General features: G+C 40.8%; 1 protein-coding gene across 1 annotated transcript; it reads left to right on the top strand.

The window, feature by feature from the left end:
• The first annotated feature begins 1896 nt into the window (after positions 1-1896).
• On the top strand, positions 1897-23196 carry CUNHXorf58 (chromosome unknown CXorf58 homolog). Its single transcript, XM_045855859.1, is given in 10 exon segments — positions 1897-2027; positions 4997-5132; positions 6181-6280; positions 7739-7833; positions 8233-8302; positions 8304-8333; positions 14901-14965; positions 14967-15017; positions 19932-20183; positions 23022-23196. Coding segments are annotated over 9 exon segments (954 nt in total). The 5' UTR covers positions 1897-2027; positions 4997-5016.
• The last annotated feature ends 472 nt before the right edge of the window (positions 23197-23668 follow it).

Raw genomic sequence — 23668 nt, 5'->3', positions numbered from 1 at the left:
TTTAAGGCACTAGCTTACAGTGGTTTATTCTCCAGCAGTAGATAAACGAGACAGTTGCCTACATTTATAACTGAAGAAATTGCTAAATTTCAGTTGGAGACTGGTGAAAATAAAAATTCTTTTCCATCAGAAATCAGGGTCTCCCAGGATTCTCTCCAGATACTTTTGAGGGGCTGTGGTCCTCAGGATAAGAACCGCTGGTTAGGCAGAGAAGATACTGCTCCCCTTTTTTACTACCACAGTACGTTGTTGATACCCACATAAACTGATCGCAGTATGTCCCTTGTCGTTGCAACCCTAAAACTGAGCTGAGCTTCTAGCACACATGGGTGTTCAACACAAATTAATCAAGTGAATGCAAGCTGCTTATGGGATCTGTCATCCTGACTAAACTGGGAGCTGCCTGAAGACAAAATAAAAGCAAATGCCCAGATGGTATTTCTATGTGCCAGAGCCCCTTCCAAGTGCTTTACACATACTTATTTATTCTTTATAACACCCCTATGAAGTATGTGCTATTTCCCCAATTTCACCAATAGGAAAACAGGTACAAAGCAGTTAAGTGACTTGCTCAAGGTCACACAGCTAGAAAGTGGCAATGTCAGGATTGGAAGGTGAAATCTATGTTGATTTTTATAGCCTGTACTAATGCGCCCAAAGTACACTGCAGGGGCTCGACAAAACTTTTTGAGTAGTATTCTTGAAATTTCATTAGCATTATTTTATCGGTGTTACGCTTCTTGCAGACTCATTTCTGATAGCTCCTTTTTCATAATAGAAACTATTATTTACTTTAAGTAGTAGAAAGATAACTTCACGTTAAAATGAAGATTTTCGAACAGTCTTCACTGTACAAGTCCATTTCTTTCAAAGGACACGAATTCATAAAATGTAAAGAGGTCAAGTTGTTCATACGAGATGACGTTCACTAAGGAGAGGAGCAAGCTCCAGCTTCTCACTCCCTCAACCCAGCCACTCCAGTGCCAGCAACCCCCGCATCCTGCAACTGCTTCTCAAGTGGGTTGCCCTCCCCCATTCACACACTAGGTTCTGAAACCTGACCCTACCGAGCAACCGAAGCCGAACCCCGCAGTGCCTGGAGATGGCCTCACCCTACCCACAAACCCAAGAGGGAACCGGGGGAAGAGGGTGGATACTTTGGGGGTTACTTGAATTTTTTAGAATGTTTTATTCACGAGAGTACGACCCAAATGGCCCCACCCACCCACCCCGGAGTCTCACGCCTCCACCTGGCAACCGCCGGCTCAAGGCGGACAAGTGAATGAACTCCCGGACCGACACGGAGCCGGCCGGAAGCGAGAAAAGCCTCGCGGTGAGCAGGGCTTGGTCCCCAGAAAAGCCCATGAGAGCGCGGGAAGGGCTCCGGGAGGCCGGGAGGGAGCGGTGACAACTGTGACCCGGCTCCACGCTCTCACCTTGAACATGTCGCTGGCAGCGGCGGCTCCGGCGGGGTCACCCCGGCCTAGACCCCGCCCACTACAGAGAGGCAGCTACGGCGGCCGGATACAGCCCTGATTCTTCCGACCGCAGGTGGGCCGCGTTGCGGGCGAAGGCGGTACAGCCAAGTTGATCTCGCGAAAGCTTAGTTCGGAAGCCTGGGCTAGAAGCGAGGTCGCGAAGCTGCGGCGCGTCGCGCTAAGCTGCGGTGCGTGGTGATACGGCGCGTGGCGCTAACCTGCGGCGCGTGGCGCTAAGCTACGGCACGTCGAGCTTCGCGCGGCCAGCAAACTCAAGCCCCGCCTTCCGGAGGCTCCGCCCCTGCGCCGGCGGTTGCTAGGCGGCCAGAAACCGCCAGCTCCTAGAGGGCCGCACGAGCGGTGGGAGGAGGGAGGCGCGGGAAGACTAGCGCCACTATCTTTCCCCGCCCGGATTGGGCGCCCAGTGACGTAAGCTGAGAATTTGTGCTCTAGGCCACCGCGCGGGGGCGCTCAGTGGACCACGGGCGGCGTGGAAAGCCTCAGAGCCGGAAACCGCCGAGTTTGGAACCTGGATTTACCTCCCAAAAGGTTTTGACTATTTTTTTTTTTAACCGTGTGCTGAAGTTTCTTAGGTCTGAAGTTTAAACTAATTTGCTACGTCCTTTAGTCTGCAAAGGCCCTGACCTTTTGTTTTCTCATCGATATACTTAAGTGTATGCACCTAACTAGGAATCAAATGTTTGTCCCTTAATACTAGTAGAAATAAGTAATAATGACAATTACCTTACTGACAAGAACAGTAAGTTCTACCATGGCGTTTACTATGTGCCCAGCTCAGTCCTAACTCCTTACACATATTCATCTAATCTTTTCAACAACCGAAATCGGTGGACATTATTTCCAATCTGAGGAAACTGAGGCATGGAGAAGTAATTTGTACAAAGCCACGCAGAAGGGTGGGAAGCCAGGATCCAAACCTAGGTCGTCTGCGTTTAAAGAGTGTGATCTCACCTAAATAATTGTTATAGTGTATCATAATGGAGGTGTGTTTGATATTTCATTTTGTATTTCATGCTCTAATGCTGTAGAACGTATAAACCCATCCAGACGGGCAACTAGATGATTTGGGAGGTTTGTGCGGTGGTGTTCACCAGCCAAAGACCACTTGGAACACCTCTGTAGTTGAACAAGTTGGGTTTGTTTCTTTTCTCATTGCTGAGAGGAAAACACACACTTTGGGAAACAGTGGGGCATCACCGTAAGAGGGTGTTAGGAGGATTTATTATAGGATTTGGGCTTGGTTGGGTGATGTGGGGGCAAGTTCAAGGAAGCAGGGCTTTGCTCTGAATTAGGTGTTGTTAGGAAGCCACCTAATACCAAAGCCCAGCTGTGAGTGTCCGGCCAGCTCCCAGATGTTCAGGGCTGCTTTTCTCCTTCTCAAGTGAATTGTATATTCCAAGCCACCCCCAACCACATTCCTAAGGAGAAATATTGAGAAGACTCTGAAGGCTCTGCATTAGGAATGGAATGTCATATGTATATGAAAATGTGAAGTATAGTGGTAAATTATGGCAGAAGTTCTTAATTCAGGGGGGTATGTGAAGTCAGATAGGGAAAAACTACAACTTTATTTTTACTAACTTCTAACTGAACTTTAGCATTTCTTTCACTTACAGTGGAGGCAACAAACCACAGTACTAGAGCAGTACCTGTGACTTTGCCATCAATAGAAAGTACAGAGCCCTGGCTGGTGTGGTTCAGTGGCTTGAGCACCAGCCTGCGAACCAAAGGGTCACCAATTTGATTCTCAGTCAGGGCACATGCTTGGGTCGCAGGCCAGGTTCCCGCAAATTCAATTCCTAGTCAGAGCACATGCCTGGTTGCAGGCCAGGTCCCCAGTCGTGGCTGTGTGAGAGGCAACCACACATTGATGCTTCTCTCCTTCTCTTTTTCCCTCGCTTCCCCTCTGTCTAAAAATAAATAAAATAAAATTTTTAAAGGAAAGCACCGATATCTTCATATCATGTTATAGTCATGGAAGACTTCTTTAGATATCATTTCTACTCATTACCACCTCGCAAGTACAGTAGTGATTAGAGCTCTCATTTAATGCATAAAGAAAGCACATGTTTCTATAATTTTGTTTTCTGAAAATATTGCAACAATGATTTTAATATAATTGAAGTTTTTTGTAATCCTGTACATTTTATGTTATGCATTTTTACTTTTTTTATCCTCACCCAAGAACATGCTTATTGATTTTAGAGGGGAAGGGAGGGAGAGAAACATGGATGTGAGAGAGAAACTTATGCATCCCAACTGGGGAGGGAACCAGCAACCCAGGCATGTGTCGTGACCAGGAATCTAACCTGCGACCTTTGGTTTACAGGATGGCACTGCAGCCAACTGAGCCACACTGGCCAGGGCTATGCATTTTTAAAAACAGTTCTTCAAAGGAGTGTACCCATAGAGGTCCACAACACCAAAAGAAGAGATAAAGAGCCCCTGGTTTAGTAAAAGAGACTAAGCAGTAACTAAGAATTTGGGAACTGCATCCAAATTAGAGTAATGCATCAAAGGACAGAAAATCAGAGATGGAACCAGACGATTTAGTACACACCCTCATACTTTACCAAGGTGGGAACTGTGCTACTGAGAGGTTAGGGGACTTGACCAAAGTTTCATAACTATATCATGACAAAATTGGGGAGGAAATTTTTTAGACAAGCAGGTAAAAATCCTCTACTCCACTAAGCATTGAGGATTCCATAGTTAGCAAGGTGCCTCCTCACCTCAATGAGATTGGTTTGGTGACAGCCAAGAAAACAAATTATGATGCAATATGAGAAGTAACGTATAAGGAAAACATATACAGTATTATGGGACCTTGGAGACAGGAGTGTGCAGTTCTGTAAAAAAGTGGAAAACTTAAGAAAAGAGGCATCAATTAGCATCAGTTAGCTCAAGGGGTCTTCAAGAAGGAATTGATGTTTGCTGGTGGCAGGGAAGTCGTTCCAGGTAGAGGATGTGGCATGATTAACAGCCCAGAATTGTAAAACATTCACTGATTTTGGCAAGAAGTTCTTGTTCTCACAGAGTATAGAGAGGAATGCTAATGAAAGTTGGTATTTTGAGATTTGAAAGAGAGAATGGAGCTAGATTGTGAAAAGGCTTGAACGGCACTCCGAAGACTCTAGACTTCAGCCAGGAGGAAATGAGGTGTCCCTGAAAGATGGTAAGTTGGGGAGTGATAAGGTGGGATTATTGATCAAAAAAGTTAACTCCAGCTGCAGTGTGGAGAAAGAATAGGAGGACACAGAGCCTGGAGACAGGGAGACCAGTGAGAAGGTGATTGGAAAGATCCCCTTATCTTTCCCATATCCCTCATAATATTTTTAGTACGCAAAGACTGTAAACTGTAAGCAATATTAAGAGATACACTCAGCTTTCCTTTTTAAGGGGCTCTGGAATTAGTGCAATGAGCAGATGATACTTGAGTCTCATCCAGTGTGATAATACAGATTATGACCTCAAATGCTTAATTTGTATACTTTCAGAGTACTTTGTTAGAAGAAAGATGAATCGTTTCTCAAAGGCAGCAATTACTGGTGCTCGAAAATCAGTTCATCCAAGCTGGGTAAAAGGCCACAGAGTAATTTTGCCAAGTATTGAAAAGAAAAAGGAAGCACCACTGTAAGTAGCCATCATTCACCTTGTATCATTTTCCACAACTGAACAGTTTCATACGGTATTTACCCAGGTAACATCAAACACTTCTTGTTTTGTAAATTATAGAGTTTGTGTGTGTTTTAAAATTACTTTTGAATTGAATAATTATTATAATTATAGTATTTCATAGTTTACAAAGCATGTTAACGCACATCTCTTTGATCCTGACACAACTCTGTGAAGCAGTCTCACTACATTTTATACGTGAGGAAGCAGCAACTGGGAGAAGGTAAGTGGTTTGTAGAAGGTTAGACAGCTAAATAAATGGCATAGGCTCAGAGTCAAAGGATTTTTCCCATACTCCAGGCTTTTTCTACTCTACACATTGTAGCCTGCATTTTGCCAGCCAACAGTGATGGTGACGTTATACAAAAATCTCTCTCCTTGCATGTAGTCCTGTGAGGAGTGATGACTACAAGGGGGTTGGGGAGAGGGAGATCCCTGGGACCTGCTAGTTCACAAAATAATTCTCTGACCTGTCTGGGCTGAACCTGGTTCAAGCATATATCAGAAAGGAGTTTCTTTCCTAGGGCGTGGGCATCTGCTCCTTCAAGAGAATTCAGCCTACCGTAAACTTGGATGAGTCCACATTCTCTTTTCTTAGTATTTGAACTAGATGGACAGTGTTTTTAAGAACTAACTACAGTGGAATCATTTTAGGTCATGGGTGGTTTTAGAAAACAAGTTTGTCCCCTCACATATTACTTACAATATTTTAAACACACACACACACACACACACACACACATTCCTTTTGATGATAAAGTTTCAGCCAGGGTGGTTTTTTAATCTTAAGGGAAATATTCTCAAGTATTTCATATCCTCATTCTAACTGGATTTTGCAAATGGCCAGTTCCAATTGCCACATCCAAATGTTCCTCATTAGGTCAGTCTCGCGGTGGGGGAGGGGGAGGTGCAGGAGGAGGAAGCGTAAATTCAGAGTTCCCTAAGATTTTAGGAAAATGAAAACGACTTCACAGATCTTAACCTCTTTTTTCTCTCTCTCTCTCAGAAGCCAGAAAGATAGTGCAGCTCTAACGATACAAAGAGCTTGGCTATCTCATATGGACAAAAGAATATTTTATCTCCTAAAGCACACAGTTTTTGCAGCGGTATGTATTTTGCTTTTTATTTTGTCTGACAGATTTAATTTCATGGCAGTATTGTTTGTAACAGTGAAGAAAGTAAACCGTATGATGTTCATCAATATGATGCTGGTTAAATAAGTGTTGGTGCTTTCATAGTGTTAAGCATTGAAGCCTTGCATGTGAATCTGCAGTAGAAAGATAGCCAAGATACTGTGTTAGTGAAAAAGGCAAGTGCAGAACTGTATGAGTAATATGGTCCTATCTGAGTAAAAAAAATGCATACCCTCCACTGCTCCCTGCCCCCACAAAAATAACTCTGGCAACCCTGGAAGGATATTAAGACTTCCCTCATATAGTACCAAATGGTGTCCTAATAAAATCACCCGTGATTACAGTAGTCTATAATTAGCAGTAGTCACATTGAGGGAATTTTAGCCCCTCTGAAAAAATTATCAGGTCTGAGCAATGTATGCACTTCTTCACCATCTGACCCACAGACCCATTTCTGATGTCAGTGAAAGCAGAATCCTGCAGAGAAAACCCACCCAGGTAAACTGGCGACATTGCAGGTCCATCACCCATTGTCTTCACTTACAGAACTTGTATTTAAGTATCATGGCACTGGTTTTGTTATCATTTTCATTTAGTAACAGAAAGAAAGAAATTAATTCTTTTTTCATCTGTTATCCTAATGCTTCAAGTTATTAGCTTACATTGATAATGCTTTGCCATTTTAAGAGCCCTTTGGTGTACATTTTTATGTGATTGTCACAGGCATAAATGCAGGGTCACATGGAGGCAAAAGCGGGGGCTTTAAAGTCAAACAGATTAAGGTTTGAATCCTGGCTTCCCCACTTACCACCCATATGCCTTTGGACAAGTTACAGAGACTCCCAGAGCCTCAGTCTGCTCACCTGTAAAATGGGAATGATAATATTCAAATAATATTGCTGAATCATCAGGATTACATAAGGTTATGTGAATAAGGCACCTAACATAGTATGTGGTATGTAAAATGTGCTTAAAAGCTAGTAACAGAACTATTATCACCCTCATTTTATAGTGATTCATTCAATATTAAATACTGGCTAAGTACCTGCTGTGTTCCAGGCAGTGTACTAGATGCTGGGAACACAGTGGTAAAAAAGGAACACTGCTCCTGACTTCGTTAAGCTTGAAGTCTAGTAGGAGACACAAAGGAGTTTATAGTCTATTACAATACATTGCGAGAAGTGTCATAGGGAAAGAACAGTGCCTGGGATCTCGAGGAGGAACACGTACCCAAACTTGGAAGCCAGAAGGATGAAGTAACTGACTCAAGGCAACACGGACGATAAGTGGAGAAGCCAAGACTAGAACCCAAGTCTTCAGAACTTCAAGTCTGATGTACTGTTCACTTTATCATGCCACCTCTGTTATTTTGAATAAATTGCATCTGGTCAGGGTACCACCTTCCATTTATAGCACCATCATCTATTTCAGGGATATCGTGTGGCACATGAAATACTAAAGAATGTGAGCCCCGTAGAGGCCGAGCTTGTTAAAGATCCTAGCGTGGAGTGTAAAATTAGATTCAGGTAATGTTTCTATGCTGCTTTATTTCAAAAAGTACTTAGTTAATGTGAAGATATCTTAGAAGTTTATTTTCTTAAGTCATCCTCACTTCTCAGTATATAATTACAAAGTAAATGTGTTCTTACTTATATTTATTATGGGAAGAAACTGAGGCATGACTCTTGGGCCAAAAGTTGCCTTGAGAGTGGCTCTCATCTCCTGTGACATGTCCAGTCTGACACACACACATGTAAGTGTGGCTCTTTCATCTTCTGTAATCCACTTCATTACCAGTTTTTTTTCTGTGCTGTGGCATAGCCTTTACCCTGCATGCAAGAAACTGTGTGAAATATTTTAAGTACAAGGGGGAGAAGTCCCAAACCTGATGCCAAATGACAAGTTTTTGTTCTTTCAGATTGGTGAAAATTGCCACTTGTTATTGTGTTTAAAATTTTCATTCCCACTGGAGGCCAGGGTTACAAGTATTTCAGTAGGAAAAAATATATTCAACTAGTCAAGCAAGGTGATGTTTCACAATGTACATTTTATGTTAATTTAGCTTCTTATAATTCTTAATATCATAATGCAGATATGTAGTATCTGAATTGCATTTAAGTATACAGACTAAATTATTTCACCATTAAACATCCCAGCAAGCAGTTAGTACTTTTTAAGCATGTTTCCAAGTGTCTCTGTTTATTAGCTAAAAAATATATGAAGTAATTACTTATATAAGGCCTTAGAAAATATCCACCAATATTCTTTGTATTACAATTTTGGTTTGTTAATACAGGGGTGGGCAAAAATAAGTTAATAATATTAAGTAATACAATAATTAATAAATAATAATACAAGAATAAGTACATAATACATAATAAGTTATAGAATAAGTTAAGAGTAAGTACATAATAATACAAAAATAAGTTAATAATATTAAGTAATACAATAATTAATAAATAATAATACAAGAATACTCTGTGTTTCACATACTCACAACTGTAAACACACTTTTGTCCACCCCTTTAACAGACTAATGTGGTCTATTAGTCACAGCTTTAAAATTATGCAGAACAGCCCTGGTTGGTGTGGCTCAGGGGATTGAGTGCTGACCTGTGAACAGTTTGATTTCTAGTCAGAGCACATGCCTGGATTGCAGCCCAGGCCCCCAGTAGGGGGAGCGCGAGAGGCAGCCACGCATTGATGTTTCCCTCTCTTTCTCCTTCCCTTCCCCTCTCTCTAAAAATAAATAAATAAAATCTTTTTTTTTTTTAATTATACAGCCCTGGCTAGTGTGGCTCAGTGGATTGAATGCCAGCCTGAGAACCAAAGGGTCGCCAGTTCTATTCCTAGTCTAGGACACATGCCTGGGTTGGGGGCCAGGTCCCCGGGGCTGGACATGTAAGAGGCAACCACACATTGATACTACTCTCAGTCTCTTTCTACCTCCTTTCCCCTCTCTAAAAATAAATAAATAAAATCCTTTAAAAATTATGCAGAACATTTGGTGCAATTTTGTCTAATGACACTGTATCATTGTTTCTTCAGCCCTGGTAGCATATTTAGAAAAGCCACGCTGAACTGTTGGAAATGAGCTTTTAAAATATTTATCCTTTTTTATGTGAGTTCTTATACTTTTAAGTTTCACAAATATTCAGCAAAATTGTGTCTACAGCAGAGGAATCACCTGAGGATCTTGTTTAAAATGCAGTTGCGGATTCAGTGGATCTGGGATGGACTGAGCCTAACCAGCTCCCAGGTATGGCCACTGCTCCTAGTCCACAGGCCACATTTGTAATAGCAAGGATCTACAACACAGGGTGTACTCCTTTGACCCTTATATGCGACTGTAATTGAGTAAAAAAAAAGTGTGCATTTTTATATTTAGCGTTTTATAAGCCATAAATCAAAGGTTATTTTCCTGTAGCCTTTGGAAATATTTTACATGAAAAGTATGGCCCATCTCAAATAATCAGCACTGGCATGAATTATGGATAGAAGACCACACAGCCTGGCAGTGTCTGATCGGATCCAGCATGTATAGCCTTTATTCTCTGAAGAATATTAGAAAAGGAAAAGAGACTGCTTTTTTTTTTTTCTGCTCTCAGGCGATGTCGGAGAAAATTTAGTTCAGTTTCAGAAATGTAGTAAATGGATTATGTGTTTTCATGTGCAATGTAGTGTTTCAGAAACATTAATATATGTTCATTTATATAGGATGACTTCAAATGCGAAGTAAATGTTTATTTTATGTTCATGCCACATTTATCTACAGAATAAGCTCAGAGTTGGCCCTGTAAAATATCATCAATTGCTGCTTTTCTGAGGTTATATAATGGGGCCTTTCCAGGAACTGAAAATCTCCTGGGTCAGCTCCTGGAGGCCCCTGCTGTCCCCAGGCTGGAGCAAATGAGAAGCTTGGACGCCGTGACTGGAAAGCTCTGTGTGTGTATTAAAACTCATAAAAATGCTGTATCATAACTTATATTTTTTATTTAGATTACAAAGTAGCTGTTTAAAAGAGAAAATAGCACGGAGATTTTTTTAAAAGGAAAATTTGCCTTTCTTTACTGTGCTGCAATTTTCACTCGCCTGGGGTGATTACTGTTAATAGTGTGCTAAATATCCTTTATTTTTTCCTCATGAAAACATACACAAATATATTTTTAAATTTTTTTATTATAAAAATGCAATCATACCATTCAGCTTGAGTTTTTCACTAAACATTATAAGGGTTTTAAATGATTAGGACTACCCAATTTGGTGAGAACAATTTAGGGTTCCTTTTTCCCATTAGTTTACTTCCAAAACAAACTCTGGTAACCCTTGGATTAATGGTTGATAGAAGTGGAATGTTTCTCACTATAAGTTTACTCAACTCCTTTGCTCTTTGAATGTAGAAATTGTGTCTTTAGCAAACTGATCCTACTTTCCTAAGTTTACTTATTTCTTAATATGAAAGACATAAGTCCATTTTAGTCCCTTCAGATGTTTAATCTAAGTTCACTTACGAAGGAGGGGTGTTTCACAGATTATTGTTGTCATTCCAGCTTTTCTCTTGTTTCTATTGCCACTTCTAGTTTCATTTCCTTATTATTTTCCAATAGCATCTTTCATGTATTCACACACACACACACACACACACACACACACACACACACAAGAAAAAACAAGTGAAAAAACGTAGAATAGCCAGTCTAAGAAATTTTGGAGAAGAAGAGCAAAGTTAGAAAATTTACACTACTGATTTCAAGATGTAAAAAGCCACAGTAATCCCAACAGTATAGTGACAATGTAAAGATAGACATGGAGATCAATGAGATAGAATAGAGAACTCAGAAATAGACCTATACAAAGATGATCAATTGATTTTTTAAAGATTTTATTTAGTTTTAGAGAGAGGGGAAAGGAGGGAGAAAGAAAGGGAAAGCATCGATATGCGAGAGATACATCGATCAGTTGCCTCTTGCATACCCCCAACCGGGGACCAGGCCGGCATTCAATCCACTGTGCCACACCAGCCAGGGCCAAATAAATTTTCACCAAAAGTGCCAAGGCATTTCAAATGGTGCTAGAACAATTGGATAGCCATGTGTACAAAAAAGAGATCTTGTCTCAGTTATCTACTTCAATAATCTATTTTCAAAGTAATGCTTATTTACAGAGGGTTGTCACTGTAGTTAGTCCACCAACTATATTTAGAATATTCTAAAGCCTTGCTACTCAACGTGTGGTCTGCAGACCCACAACACTGGCATCCCCTGGAACTTCTTAAAAATGAAGACTCTTGGGCCCCACCCCAGACCCACCAAATCAGCATCTGCCATTTAGCTAGATGCCCAGGTGGTCCTAGGCGCAATATAGTTGGATGAGCACTGTTCTGAAGGTGCCCCCACCATGGCCTGGAACACCTCTGGGTAACTGACAGTTCGTAAACATTCACATTCAATAGCTGTTATTTTAAATTGAAGATCCCATTCTTCTTGAGGATTGTGCATTTATGTGAAAAGGAAAAACATTAGTATTCATAATAGCTGCCCTTGTTGAGTATTATCAAGTATTATGTTAAACATTTTATGTGCATCATCATTTAATTCTCCTAAACTCTAGACTGTAGATTCTGCTATTATCTTCATTTGAAAGAGACGAAGTAACTTGCCTAAGGTCTCATAACTAGAAAGTGAAGGAAATGACATCAAAACTCAGTGAGCCTGACTCCAGAGCTCAGGCTCTTCACCACTTCCAAGTCAGGAACCCCACTAAATACGTTCTCTCATATGGCCTCCTGGTAAACATGGGATTCCCATTTTCCTATGAAGAAGGCGAAACTCGGGGAGGCTTGTCAGGCACAGGACTGAGACTTGAATCCTTCTCCATGTATTGTACACATTCTGATACAGTTATGGTGGTTTGATTAATTCTGAGCCTGTATATAATTGAACTGTTTCAAACCAATAACCAGTTCCTGTGCAGAGATGCCACTCATTACTTCCTCGGTGAGTGAGAATGTCCGGCTGGGCAGGGAATGAGACTTGCGATATTAGAGTAACTTGATAAGCCCAAGTGTGGATCTAGGCCAGCAAGTAGGCACAGGGCTGCGGGGGCTTCTGGGCCACATTGATGCCAGGTATCAGGGGAGGTGTCAAATTTATAGATACCCCCCTCTGACCCTTTCAGTCCCCCACTAAGAAAGGAACCTGCCTCTTGAATCCTAGTGTGATTAGCTGCTATCCTGGAATCCTTGCCTACTTTTCACCTTTCCCTTTTTTGGGGGGACTGAGTTCTCTCCTCCCCACCCCCACCCACCTCCCCGCTTCCTATCCAGAAGGACTTTCCTGATTTTGGCCATACAGGGCAGATATATGGGAAAGAACCTCTTGGCTATTGGAGGGCAAACTTTTTTCAAACCTCTGTCACAAGAGGGCAGCAAAACTACCCTGTGCTGCCAGACAGAAGGTTCTCTGCCTCGGAGACTAGGATGGGCCTCTGTGAGGCCCTGTACAAATAAAGAATCTGGGGCGTGGGGAGATTGCTGGGGATTGGCTGAGTGAAGTAGAGTTTGGAGGAACTAACAAGAAATACGTTTTCAAATAACTTGATCTAAAGTAAAATATAATAATATCCAAAGAAATGCTCAAAACAGGAATTAAATGATTTTTCAGACCTCTTTAGTGTGTAACTATTTGTTTTTACCTCTAGTGTCCCTGTGGGAATGGCTAATTAGAACCCACAGAAAATTAATTACAGGAAAGCATAATGGAGATATGTGCCAATACTGCCTTTTGTTTAGATCCATAGTGTATAAAGAAACTAATGAAATGAAAAATGAAAACAATCTGCCTAAAGGAAGGTTTCATCACATTTTTAGTAAACTATTTCTGTCCTTTTACTATATTACATTAGGAATAAAACTACACACAACCATTTGAATACAGAGTGGGGCAAAAGTAGGTTTACAGTCATTTGCATGGAAAAATAATGCGGTAGCCCTGGCAGGTGTGGCTCACTGGATTGAGCACCGGCCTGCAAACCAAGGGGCGGCTGGTTTGATTCCTGGTTGGGGCACATGCCTGGGTTGCAGGCCAGGTCCCCGGTAGGAAGCATGCAAGACGCAAGCACACATTGATGTTTCTCTCCCTTTCTTTCTCTCTCTCCCTTTCCCTCTGTCTAAAAAGAAATAAAATCTTTTTAAAAAAGAAAAATAATGCAATAATAAATAATTGTATAAGAACAGAATCTGTGTTTTGCATACTCACAACTGTAAACCTACTTTTGCCCCACCATGTATTTTCTTTCATTTTTCATGTATGTCTGTGTTCTAAGCTTTAGAATAAAAAAAAAAGGACTATTGTAGATAAAAGTGAGAATTGGGATAGAAAATACAACAGGTTTGCTGTTGTATTGTGTGTTAAGTAAAAAGAACAGATTCTGAACTTCAATCCTATCTCAATCATTCCTCTGTGGTCTTATATCAGCATTATATAGCACAGAGTTCCCATACTTAGAGATACAAAGGGAAAGAGAGACTGATTTGGAATCCAAAGATATTTGAATTTTCATGTACACCAGTCTCCCTTCACATAAGCATACCCTTTGTGGCCAGAAACACAGATATGTAATACAAATATGGGTTGGAAGAGACAGCACATACTTATGGGCAGTGGGAAGGAGGGTGGGGAGTACTTAAAGCTCTACTCACAGTCTGTGTATAGCTCTTAGCGCAAGGATTGATATGCGTGGAAGAGTTTAGTACAGATAGAGCCAGATGGGATTTGAGCCTCAGTATTTTCTTTGGTTTTTCTACCTTTGCCCTTTCTGGCGCTTTCTTTGAGTACCAAATGTAAAAACCAAACAAACGAAAAAACAACAACAACAACACCCTTTGTTTGCCAGTCTTTGGCTCCTGAGAATGAAGTCTGAAGGAGAGGGAGGTCTGAGCAATCTGAAACATACATGGTTCCATTCCAAGGCCATATATGAAGTAACACATAAAAGAGAGTTGGATTGAGCTCGGGCTGCGAACCAAAGTGTCGCAGGTTCGATTTCCCAGTCAGGGTACATGCCTGGGTTGCAGGCCATGACCCCCAGCAACCGCACATTGATGTTTCTCTCTCTCTCTCCCTCTCCCTCCCTTCCCTCTCTAAAAATAAATAAATAAATAAATAAAATCTAAAAAAAAAAGAGAGAGAGTTGGCCCAATAACACCTTTCATTGCAGTACCTAGGCTAGCCTATTTAATAACCAGATAAGTGTTCTCTGCATGGACACCACAAATGGCATCACAGATTTGTTTTGTTTTGTTTTTAAGGGGTAAAAGTCATCTTCTAAAAACTGATCCTTCAAAGATTGTAGACTCAGCTACTCCTCTAGCTACTTCTTCAAACTGTAGATGTGGTTATGGGGACAAATTTTAAGTGGTTTCTTAAATCCCTGTATAATATTCTTGTAAACATAATCCATTTGTTAAATAGCAAGCTGCTAGAAGAAAGGAACAATATTTGACGTACTTGTCAGAAAAATATGTGAAGTGCGCGATAATAATTATTACTGTTATACTACTATTTTAAGAATCTATTTTCTATTCTATTTATAGGCATCCACTGATGCTTGCAAAGTAATGGGGAAGAAGAAGTTTCATGAACAACTTATGGAAGATGAATGTCTTTCCCCAGGAATTCAAAATAACTGATGAAACAGACATCGTCACCTTGTAAGGTCGCATGAAAGTAAGGAATTTAGGTTTGGATATTGAAAACGTACAAACAACAACAAAAAGCCTTCTGACCTTATCCTTCAAGAATCATACATTTTTTACTGTGGCAAAATATACAAAATATAAAATGTACTGTTTTATTTTTTAATTTTAATTTTTTATTTGTGGTTGTTTTTTGAGAGCGAGAGAAACATTGATTTGTTGTTCCACTTATTTATTCATTGGTTGATTCTTGTATGTGCCCTGACTGGGGATCAAATCCACAACCTTGGCATATCGGGACAATGCTCCAACCCACTAAGCCACCCAGCCAGGGCTAAAACGTGCCATTTTAAAGTGAAATTCAGTGGCGTTAAGTGCATCCACAGTGTTGTGCACACATTACCACCATCGAGTTTCAGAACCTTTTTGTCATCCCCAAAGGGAAACCTCACATCCATTAAGCAGTCACTCCTTGTTCTTCCATCACTGCAGCCCTTATCAACCACTAATCCACTTTCTGTCTCAGAATTTGCCCATTCTGGAGATTTTGTACTAATGGAATCATGCAATCTGTGGCTTTTTGTGTCTGGGGAGTGATAGCTAAGGAATGTGGGGTTACTTTTCTGTGTGATGGAAGTGTTTTGGAATTAGACAGTGGTGACTTACAATGTGAACTAAAAACCACTGAATTGCACACTTCAAAATGCTTAAGTGGGTGAATTTTATATTATCTAAATTTTATCTCAATAAAAAATCAAAAATAAATACATGGTGCTAAGAGACTGCACGGGGATTTGACCTAAAAATGAAGATCCTGTTATTGTTTGGGTGCCTTCTGCTATAAGTAATGGAATATTTCCAGCCACAAGAGGCTTAAACAATAAAGGATATTTATTGTCCCATGTATCAATCAAGTCCCCAGATAGGAGGGTCCTGGACTAGCTAATGTAGCAAGCAGCTCGTGGACATCAGGGTTCTGGGTCAACTTCTCTGTACTTCTCTTGGCTTCCTTCACATGGTAACAAGATGACTATCACATTCTCAACTACCCTCAAAGGCAGGAAGGCGACTCCTTGAGTCTTTTTATCTTAAGAAAACTCTCTCCCAGAAGACGCCAACAGACCTCCCCTCAGGCCCTACTGGTCAGAACTGGGTCATGGTTCATATGCTGGGGCCCTCCTTCCCGGAGCATATTGCTGTTCTGTACCTAGAAAAAAAAAGTCAGGGCTCCAGGAGAAAGGGAGAAGTGAGAAATAGTTGATGGGTAGGAGGTCAACAACGGGTCACAACCTCAGTCTGGGGCTAAGGAGATGGCATACCCAAGGCAAAGGCACTGTGGCAAGAGGAAATGCAGAGCCTGAGAGTAGGCCCATGGACTGGAGGAGAGAGAGCACAGAGAGTGTGGCATGTAGTCAGGCCAGAGGGCTGGGAAGAGATCACCAAGCAGGGCTTTCAACCATAGTGAGGTATTTATTTATTTATTTTTGATTCTGTGCGCAACTAGAAGCTAGCACAGTGTAATGAGGTGATCGAATCTAATGAGTGAGGACATCCGTGTGGCAGCAATGCAGAGTGTGGATTAAGAGGACAGCGACAGCCTTCTCCTAGTTTGGAGGTTACTGCAGTATTTTTGGAGAGATGGTGGTATCTTGGTTTAGGGCTGTGAGACTGGAGATGCAAAAGATAGTTAGAGAATAAAAGCAGTCTGTCTTGGCCCTGGCTGGGTAACTGAGTTGGTAAGAGCGTTGTCCCGATACACCAAAGTTGCAGGTTCAATCCCCAGTCAGGGCGCATATAAGAATCAATCAATGAATGCATAAATAACTGGACAAATCAATCAATCAATCTTTCTCTCTCTCCCCCCCTTCTCTCTCTAAAAAATCAATAAAAAAAATTTTTTTAAGGGAATGGGCCTTGGTGACAGGACAGTAAACTAAAGGAAGGTGTCCAACATGGCTCCTTAACATAAATCTACATGGTATAGCTTGCTACTATAATTGTATGTGCTACACTTTTATACAACTGGCAGTGTAATAGGTTTGTTCACAGCATCACCACAAATGTGTGAGTAACGCATTGTGCTATGGTTTTATAATGGCTACGATATCACTCGGTGACAGGAATGTTTCAGCTCCACTGTAATATTTTGGGACAACCATCATATAGGTAGTCTGTTGACCTAAACATCATTATGTGGCACATAGCTGTAATACCAGCACCTTTTAGTCTCATAACAACCCTAAGACGTAGGTACTATTATTACCCTATTTTACACATTGTAAGGAACAAGGGATCCCAAAATTCTAGCTCATAATAATAATGTATGGCCTTAACTGTTCACTCAGTTGCTTCAATGTGAAACATGAAATTAGTACAGTGCTGTAGGGACCCCCAGTTCTGTTTGCTTTCCCTCAAAGCCTTAACCTAGAAGATTAGGGCATTGGCCCAGGAAATAAGTAGAGCTTGGGTGTGCCAACTGTCTTTGCTAAGTACATGGTGCTCATACTTGCAGGCTGTGACTGTGCCAAGGATTGGTTCATAGAAAAAGTCTCCAGGTGGATATATTGGTAGAGGGAGGAGATATGATGATTGCTGATATGTATTGAGCCCTTTATCGACACAGCATAGTTTTCAGCTCTTTATACATATAGTATAATCTCCTTTAATCTTCAAGTTTATAAGTTAGGGGACCCTTTAACAGATGAGAAAAACTGAGTTTAATGAGATTTTTTAAAACTTGCCCAAGGTCACATAGCTAATAAGTGCAGAGCAGATCATTGACTGTTCTGAGATGTCTCCCCAGTTTACTACTCCACTCTCAGGAAATAAAATATACAGGCAGTCCTCACTTTACACAGTAGTGCAGGGCCATGGAAAGGACCATGCAAACTGAAACGATGCGAAGCAAACTGTATAATCAATGGGAAAAATTGTGATTGTCCCCTGCCTTTAAGAAACCTCGTCAAAACATTAAAAACACTCTTACTGTCTGTTATATAGGAAAATTAAAAAAAGAGAAAGATTTATTTAATATACTATAAAATATTGAGAAGTAAAGTTTGATTTCTTTGTAAAAAACTTAAATTTATCAGCTGTGAGCATACTAAAAACCATTGAATTATACACTTTAAATGGGTGAATTGTATGGGACATGAACCTCAACAAAACTATTAAAAAACAGTTTATCTAGAGTAGTTTAAACAGTGCTTGCCTTCTTGTTCTTATACTACTTACAATACACAGTGAACATCTTCTCTGTGCCTTGGCAAATTGTCATACTTCTTTCTGAGTGTGGATCACCCACCAACATTCTATCCTCTGGCCTTTAAACGTTGTGATATATCTCAGTTCCTGTACTGTGAAGTGTCTTTTTTTGCTAGCGTCACTTCCTCTGCAACTGCTTAATCCTTTTTGTTACAGCCACTTTCCTCATTTGTGTTGATAACTTCACCTTCACCAACTTCCTCCAGCTGCCTCTTACAGTCTCTTCCGTGATGACAGTGTCTCCACCCCAGGTCCCCTATTTCTTTTAAAATTCCATTTACATTCTATTTGGATATTACTTCCAGCATTACCACTTTTTGTTTCTTTTTTGGCTGTTACCTCTTTTGATTTTTTTTTTCATCACTGGGAGACAAAGAGGCGACACAACTACATACTTGGCTGTTTTTGTGAACTAAATAACAAATCCGCAGTGACCAATCATTGACACACTTTGAGAGAAGTGACATGATTTGTCACTAATCACCAAACACATCTGTTATTTATGCAGTGATCTGTGGACTGAAGAGGTAGCAGCAGAGTTTGTACTTGATGCAATTACTCAATTAGACTGTGGTAACTGAAATTTGAACCATGTTGTTGGAGGACTGGGCTTATTTGACTAAATGGTGATAATTAAAACTTATGCATGCCTAAATAATACAAAGGGAAAACTGCCCGCATGTGTCAGAGAAGAGAGTGTGTGTATGGGGGGGCCCTTATACCCTAACTGCCCAGCTGTTACTCCATTTCCTGGCATCATGGATCCTCCCTCCCTGCTCGTAGCTGCTAATTGAGCATTTATGAGGTTGAATTAATTATATGTTTGCCTTTGCATTTTTAATTCCTAATTTTACATTTTAAAATTCTTAAAAAGTGTGATTTCTATAAGTGTTTCAAATGATAATAACGCAATTCGCCACTTAGCACCAGAGATGAACTCATTTCTAAAAAGATTTCTGCAAATGTCATCTCAACCCACGCATGTCATGAAGGAGCACTACCAGGAATGAAGATCACATAGCTATTATCAGTTTTTAGGGTCATCCTGAGTTCAATTTATCTGAGTTACATTTGCCATTAAAATGTTTATGTATTAAAGAAACATTTAGTGAGTGTGGTATTCCATGCATGATACAGCTAAAGCATCAGGTAATCAGTAATGAGTCATAGAAGAGAGATGCCAATAAAATTCAGAGATGTGACAAAGGAATGCTTTTTGAATGAGGTGACATTTGAGTGGAACCTTGGGAAATATGTCTAAAAAACATTCTAGAGCACAGGTGGCAAACACAAGGCCCACGGGCTAAATCCGGCCCTCCACCTTGTTTTATCCGACCTGGCACCTTGTTTCTACCCAGCAGCAGTGCTGAGCTCTCACTTAACTGTTAGGGAGCGGTTACATGTATACAGTCCTAAAGTTACATTCGGCCCTTTGAAGGCAACTGCAAGGCTGATGTGGCCCCTGGTGAAAATGAGTTTGACACCTCTGTTCTAGAGCATCTACAACCAATCCTTTTTCATTGTTTTCCCCATATACAGGGTGGGGAAAAGTAGGTTTACAGTTGTTCTTATGGAAAACAATACAATAATTAGTAAATAATAATATAAGAATAAACTATGTTTTGCATATTCACACTGTAAACCTACCTTTGCCCCTCCCTGTAGCCTACTGGATAAGATCCCTGCATCTTCTGGTGGAAGAAATAACAGTTGGAGAAGAGTACGCCTCAGTGACATTCCCAGGACAAGGATGATGTAGGACATAGTTAAGTATGCAGAATTTGGAATAATCTCAAACTGTCTATGAAAAGAAATGAAGTATCTGTTACAGAGACCACAAACAGAACACATGCTCCAGGACCAGCTATGTGTCGTTTCTGAAGTTAGGTAAAAGTGATCCCTCAAGCCCTGGCTGGCGTAGCTCAGTGGATTGAGTGTGGGCTGGGAACCAAAGTGTCCCAGGTTCGATTCCCAGCTAGGGTACATTACTGGGTTGCAGGCCATAACCCCCAGCAACCGCACATTGATGTCTCTCTCTCTCTCTCTCCCCCCCCACTCCCTTCCCTCCCTAAAAATAAATAAATAAAAATCTTAAAAAAAAAAAAAGTGATCCCTCACTGGGGTTACAATCCCAGGGACATTACTGAAAATGGGCACATTCTGCCAAATGGCTCATGAAAGGTATAAGGTCCCGGCCAGTGTGGTTCAGTTGGTTGGGCATCCTCCCACAAACTGAAAGGTAGCAGGTTGGATTCCCGCTCAGGACACATACCTGGGTTGTGGGTTCAGTCCTTGGGGCGGGGGGTGCTTACGAGAGGCAGCCTGTCAGTGTTTCTCTATCGCATCAGTGTTTCTCTCCCTCTCTCCTTCCCTTCCCCCCTCTCTAAAATCAATAAGCACATATCTTCAAGTGAGGACTGAAAAAAATTGGGCATATGGGAAAAATAGGGTTGGGGCAGATTGCTCAAAACTTGTGCAACTTTGTAAACAGAACACCAACAAAAAGGACAACTGGTACATGGGGAGATAACTCGTATCACCAGACAGGCAGTTCAGGATAGCTGGAGGCCCCCACAGCAAATATTTAACATGTACAACAGGGTAGGAATGCTAACAACTCTTTTTTTAAAATATTTCCTTTATTTATTTTTAGACAGAGGGGAAGGGAGGGAGAAAGAAACCAAGAGAAACATCAATGTGTGGTTTCCTCTTGTGTACCCCTCACTGGTGACCTAGCCCACAACCCAGGCATGTGCCCTAACTGGGAATCAAACCAGCAACCCTTTGGTCTGCAGGCTGGCGCCCAATCCACTAAGCCACACCAGCCAGGGCACAACTCTTGAATTAGAGCAAGTTGTAAGCACTGAGTTGGTGCCGATGGAAGTGGAGCCCCAGTCCAGTGTGGCTGCCTTTTAAGTGGACATGAGAGGCAGTTTGACTTGCCATGAACCAAGAGCCACCCAAGGTGGGGTGTAGGGTGGAGACTGTAAAGGTGGATAGTGTGGGAGTGGGGCCCCTCTCCAGGGAGAAAGCCCTAGGTGCAGATGCTAATTGTTGTTTTTAAAATACAGCCAGAAGGGCTCCCTTTGCCTCTGCTGCACAGAGCTAAGGACGTTTTCCTTTCTGCTGAAGGTTACAATTCTGCTCTTGCTATACTGGCTCCCCTTGCTGAAGATAAATTGCATATAAATTACAGTGACATTATTCCCTTCTTTACCAAGTAGCATGTGAGCCAATTCACATGATAGAAATGCATGTTGTAGCAAAATAGACTGTATTATGATCTGAAGCAACATGAACAGAATATGACTGCTCCAATTATATTTCTTTTTTCTTTCCATTACCAAGTCTCACCTAGTCTATCTTGTTTACAGATTAAGCTTGCTTTCTTAAGAAAAAGAGATAATAAGGCAGAAAAGGACCTATTGGTAGTCCATTTTCACACAGTCATATTCTAAATGAAAAATACTCTTTTAGTACCTGAAGAAGACACCGGTGACCCATTGTCACACAAACATACTGGTTGTTTTTTTTGGTTTTTGTGTGTGTGTGTGTGTGTTTTTCCAGGAGAAGAGATGAGTGGTGCTGACTCAATAACGTAATTTAGTCCATTTATTTTTATGATCAAGACCATACATTTGCCAGACGGATGGCCTGGTACAGGGTGTAGGCGGTCTGTCATGAAATAGATTTACACTAGCTCATCCATATAAGCACTGAATATAGAACTTAACCCTATTACCACCAAGGTCAAATAAATGGTGTGATTTTCTCTGCCACCATATGTAACCCTAGACTCCTTGCTGTTTGGGTGCATGCTACTGATTATCCAAGAATAAGTCGCTTTAAAGAGCCAAATAAGTAGTCAAATTCTAAATCAATTGAAGAGCAAAAAGTATTTTTTTAAAGAATTCTTTGAATGTAGCCTTACTTTGGGATTTGAGTCAGAGTAGTTTGACAGGCGATCGTGGGAACCGCTGACCAGATGGGGTGGAGGAATGAAACGAAAGGGCAGGCAGCCAAAACTAGGTGTGTCATCAAGCAAGTTACCGCTGTGGGTAACTGGAGCATAATCTCTCCTGGGAATGTCTGAACCCCTACAGAACACACAACTCCAGTTATCCCACAGGGGCAAAGGAGTTGAGACAGCTATACACCAATGCCCATTAGTCATTGGTTAAGGGTTGCTTAGGAGAGAGAGTATTAATTCTCGGGCAGTTTCCCCGCACATGGGTTTCTGTTTTCACAAGAAAGCTCTCAGGCTGAGTAAGGCCCCTGCTAGCAGGTAGAAGTCGGGCCTATGTGCCCTGCAGTGGTAAGGCCAAGGTGACGGTCTGTGGGCATGCTACCAACTATGTCTGAGTCTGACACTGATTTGAAAAAGTTTGTTTTTTCATTCATTATGAAATTTAATACATTTTTGTGTTAGTATATAGTAAAAAAAAAATCCAATGGCTACTACATGGTATTTTCCAGGAAAACTGATTTTAAATTGATACGTTTTATAATTTTCATCATTATCGTCATCACTGTCATCATGGCAGGTAAAGAACTGTGCTATGTCACTCAAACAGAAATGATAACTCTGGCTTAAAAATATACATGCAGTATTGCCGCAAGTACTGAGGTCTATGATATATTTGCTAGAGGATGCTTTAAGAGAATTAGGAACTTGCTATATATTTAAATTTTATTTTGTGCAATTTTTCTGTCTACAATACAGATATTTCCTAGGTACAGTTCGTATGTGTCAAGGAGCCAAACTTTGCATCGGCCCTACCAATAGCAAAGTCAGATTAAACATCTGGGTTGCCGATCCAAGCAAGCTAAAATGAAAGTTGAAAAAATGAAAAAAGCTTATGGAATGGCAAAAGAAAGAAACACTTCTGTGGGGACTGTAAGTTTAACCTGTACTGAATTCATCGTTTAGACAATATGCAAACTGTAAATAATTCTACATCCATAAGTAGAATTTTTTTAATCTACAAGTTCAAGGCTGAAAAACCTTTGTTATTACCTTGGATGATAGTATAAAGCTACATTTCTCTTGGTAACACATATTTTTGAAATTCTTAAACCTGATCAATACCTCATGAGCTGGCAAAAACAAACAAACAAAAAAAACAACCCTCTGTATGTTGACACTGATGAGTCAGCACAGTTCTAATGGTACATTTCTCAAAGAGAAAGTCAGTTCTATCTGAACTTCTTAAAATCCATACTGCATAAATTCTGCTTCAGTATACTCCTGTGTTGTAGGAATATTTACAATGAACACATATATATTAATGTATTACTTTGTAATCTGTTAAAAATACGCCACACATTTTTTGAGATGAGGCTAAGTATAAAAAGTCAAATATAAAAACATAAAGTAGTAAAAACCAAATATAAAACACTTT

Source organism: Phyllostomus hastatus, unplaced genomic scaffold (assembly GCF_019186645.2).
Source record: "Phyllostomus hastatus isolate PE091 unplaced genomic scaffold, TTU_PhHast_1.1 phas_scaffold_12, whole genome shotgun sequence".
Lineage (NCBI taxonomy): Eukaryota > Metazoa > Chordata > Mammalia > Chiroptera > Phyllostomidae > Phyllostomus > Phyllostomus hastatus.
The sequence above is the reverse complement of the archived record's forward strand: the minus strand, read 5'-3'. Positions and strand labels throughout refer to the sequence as shown.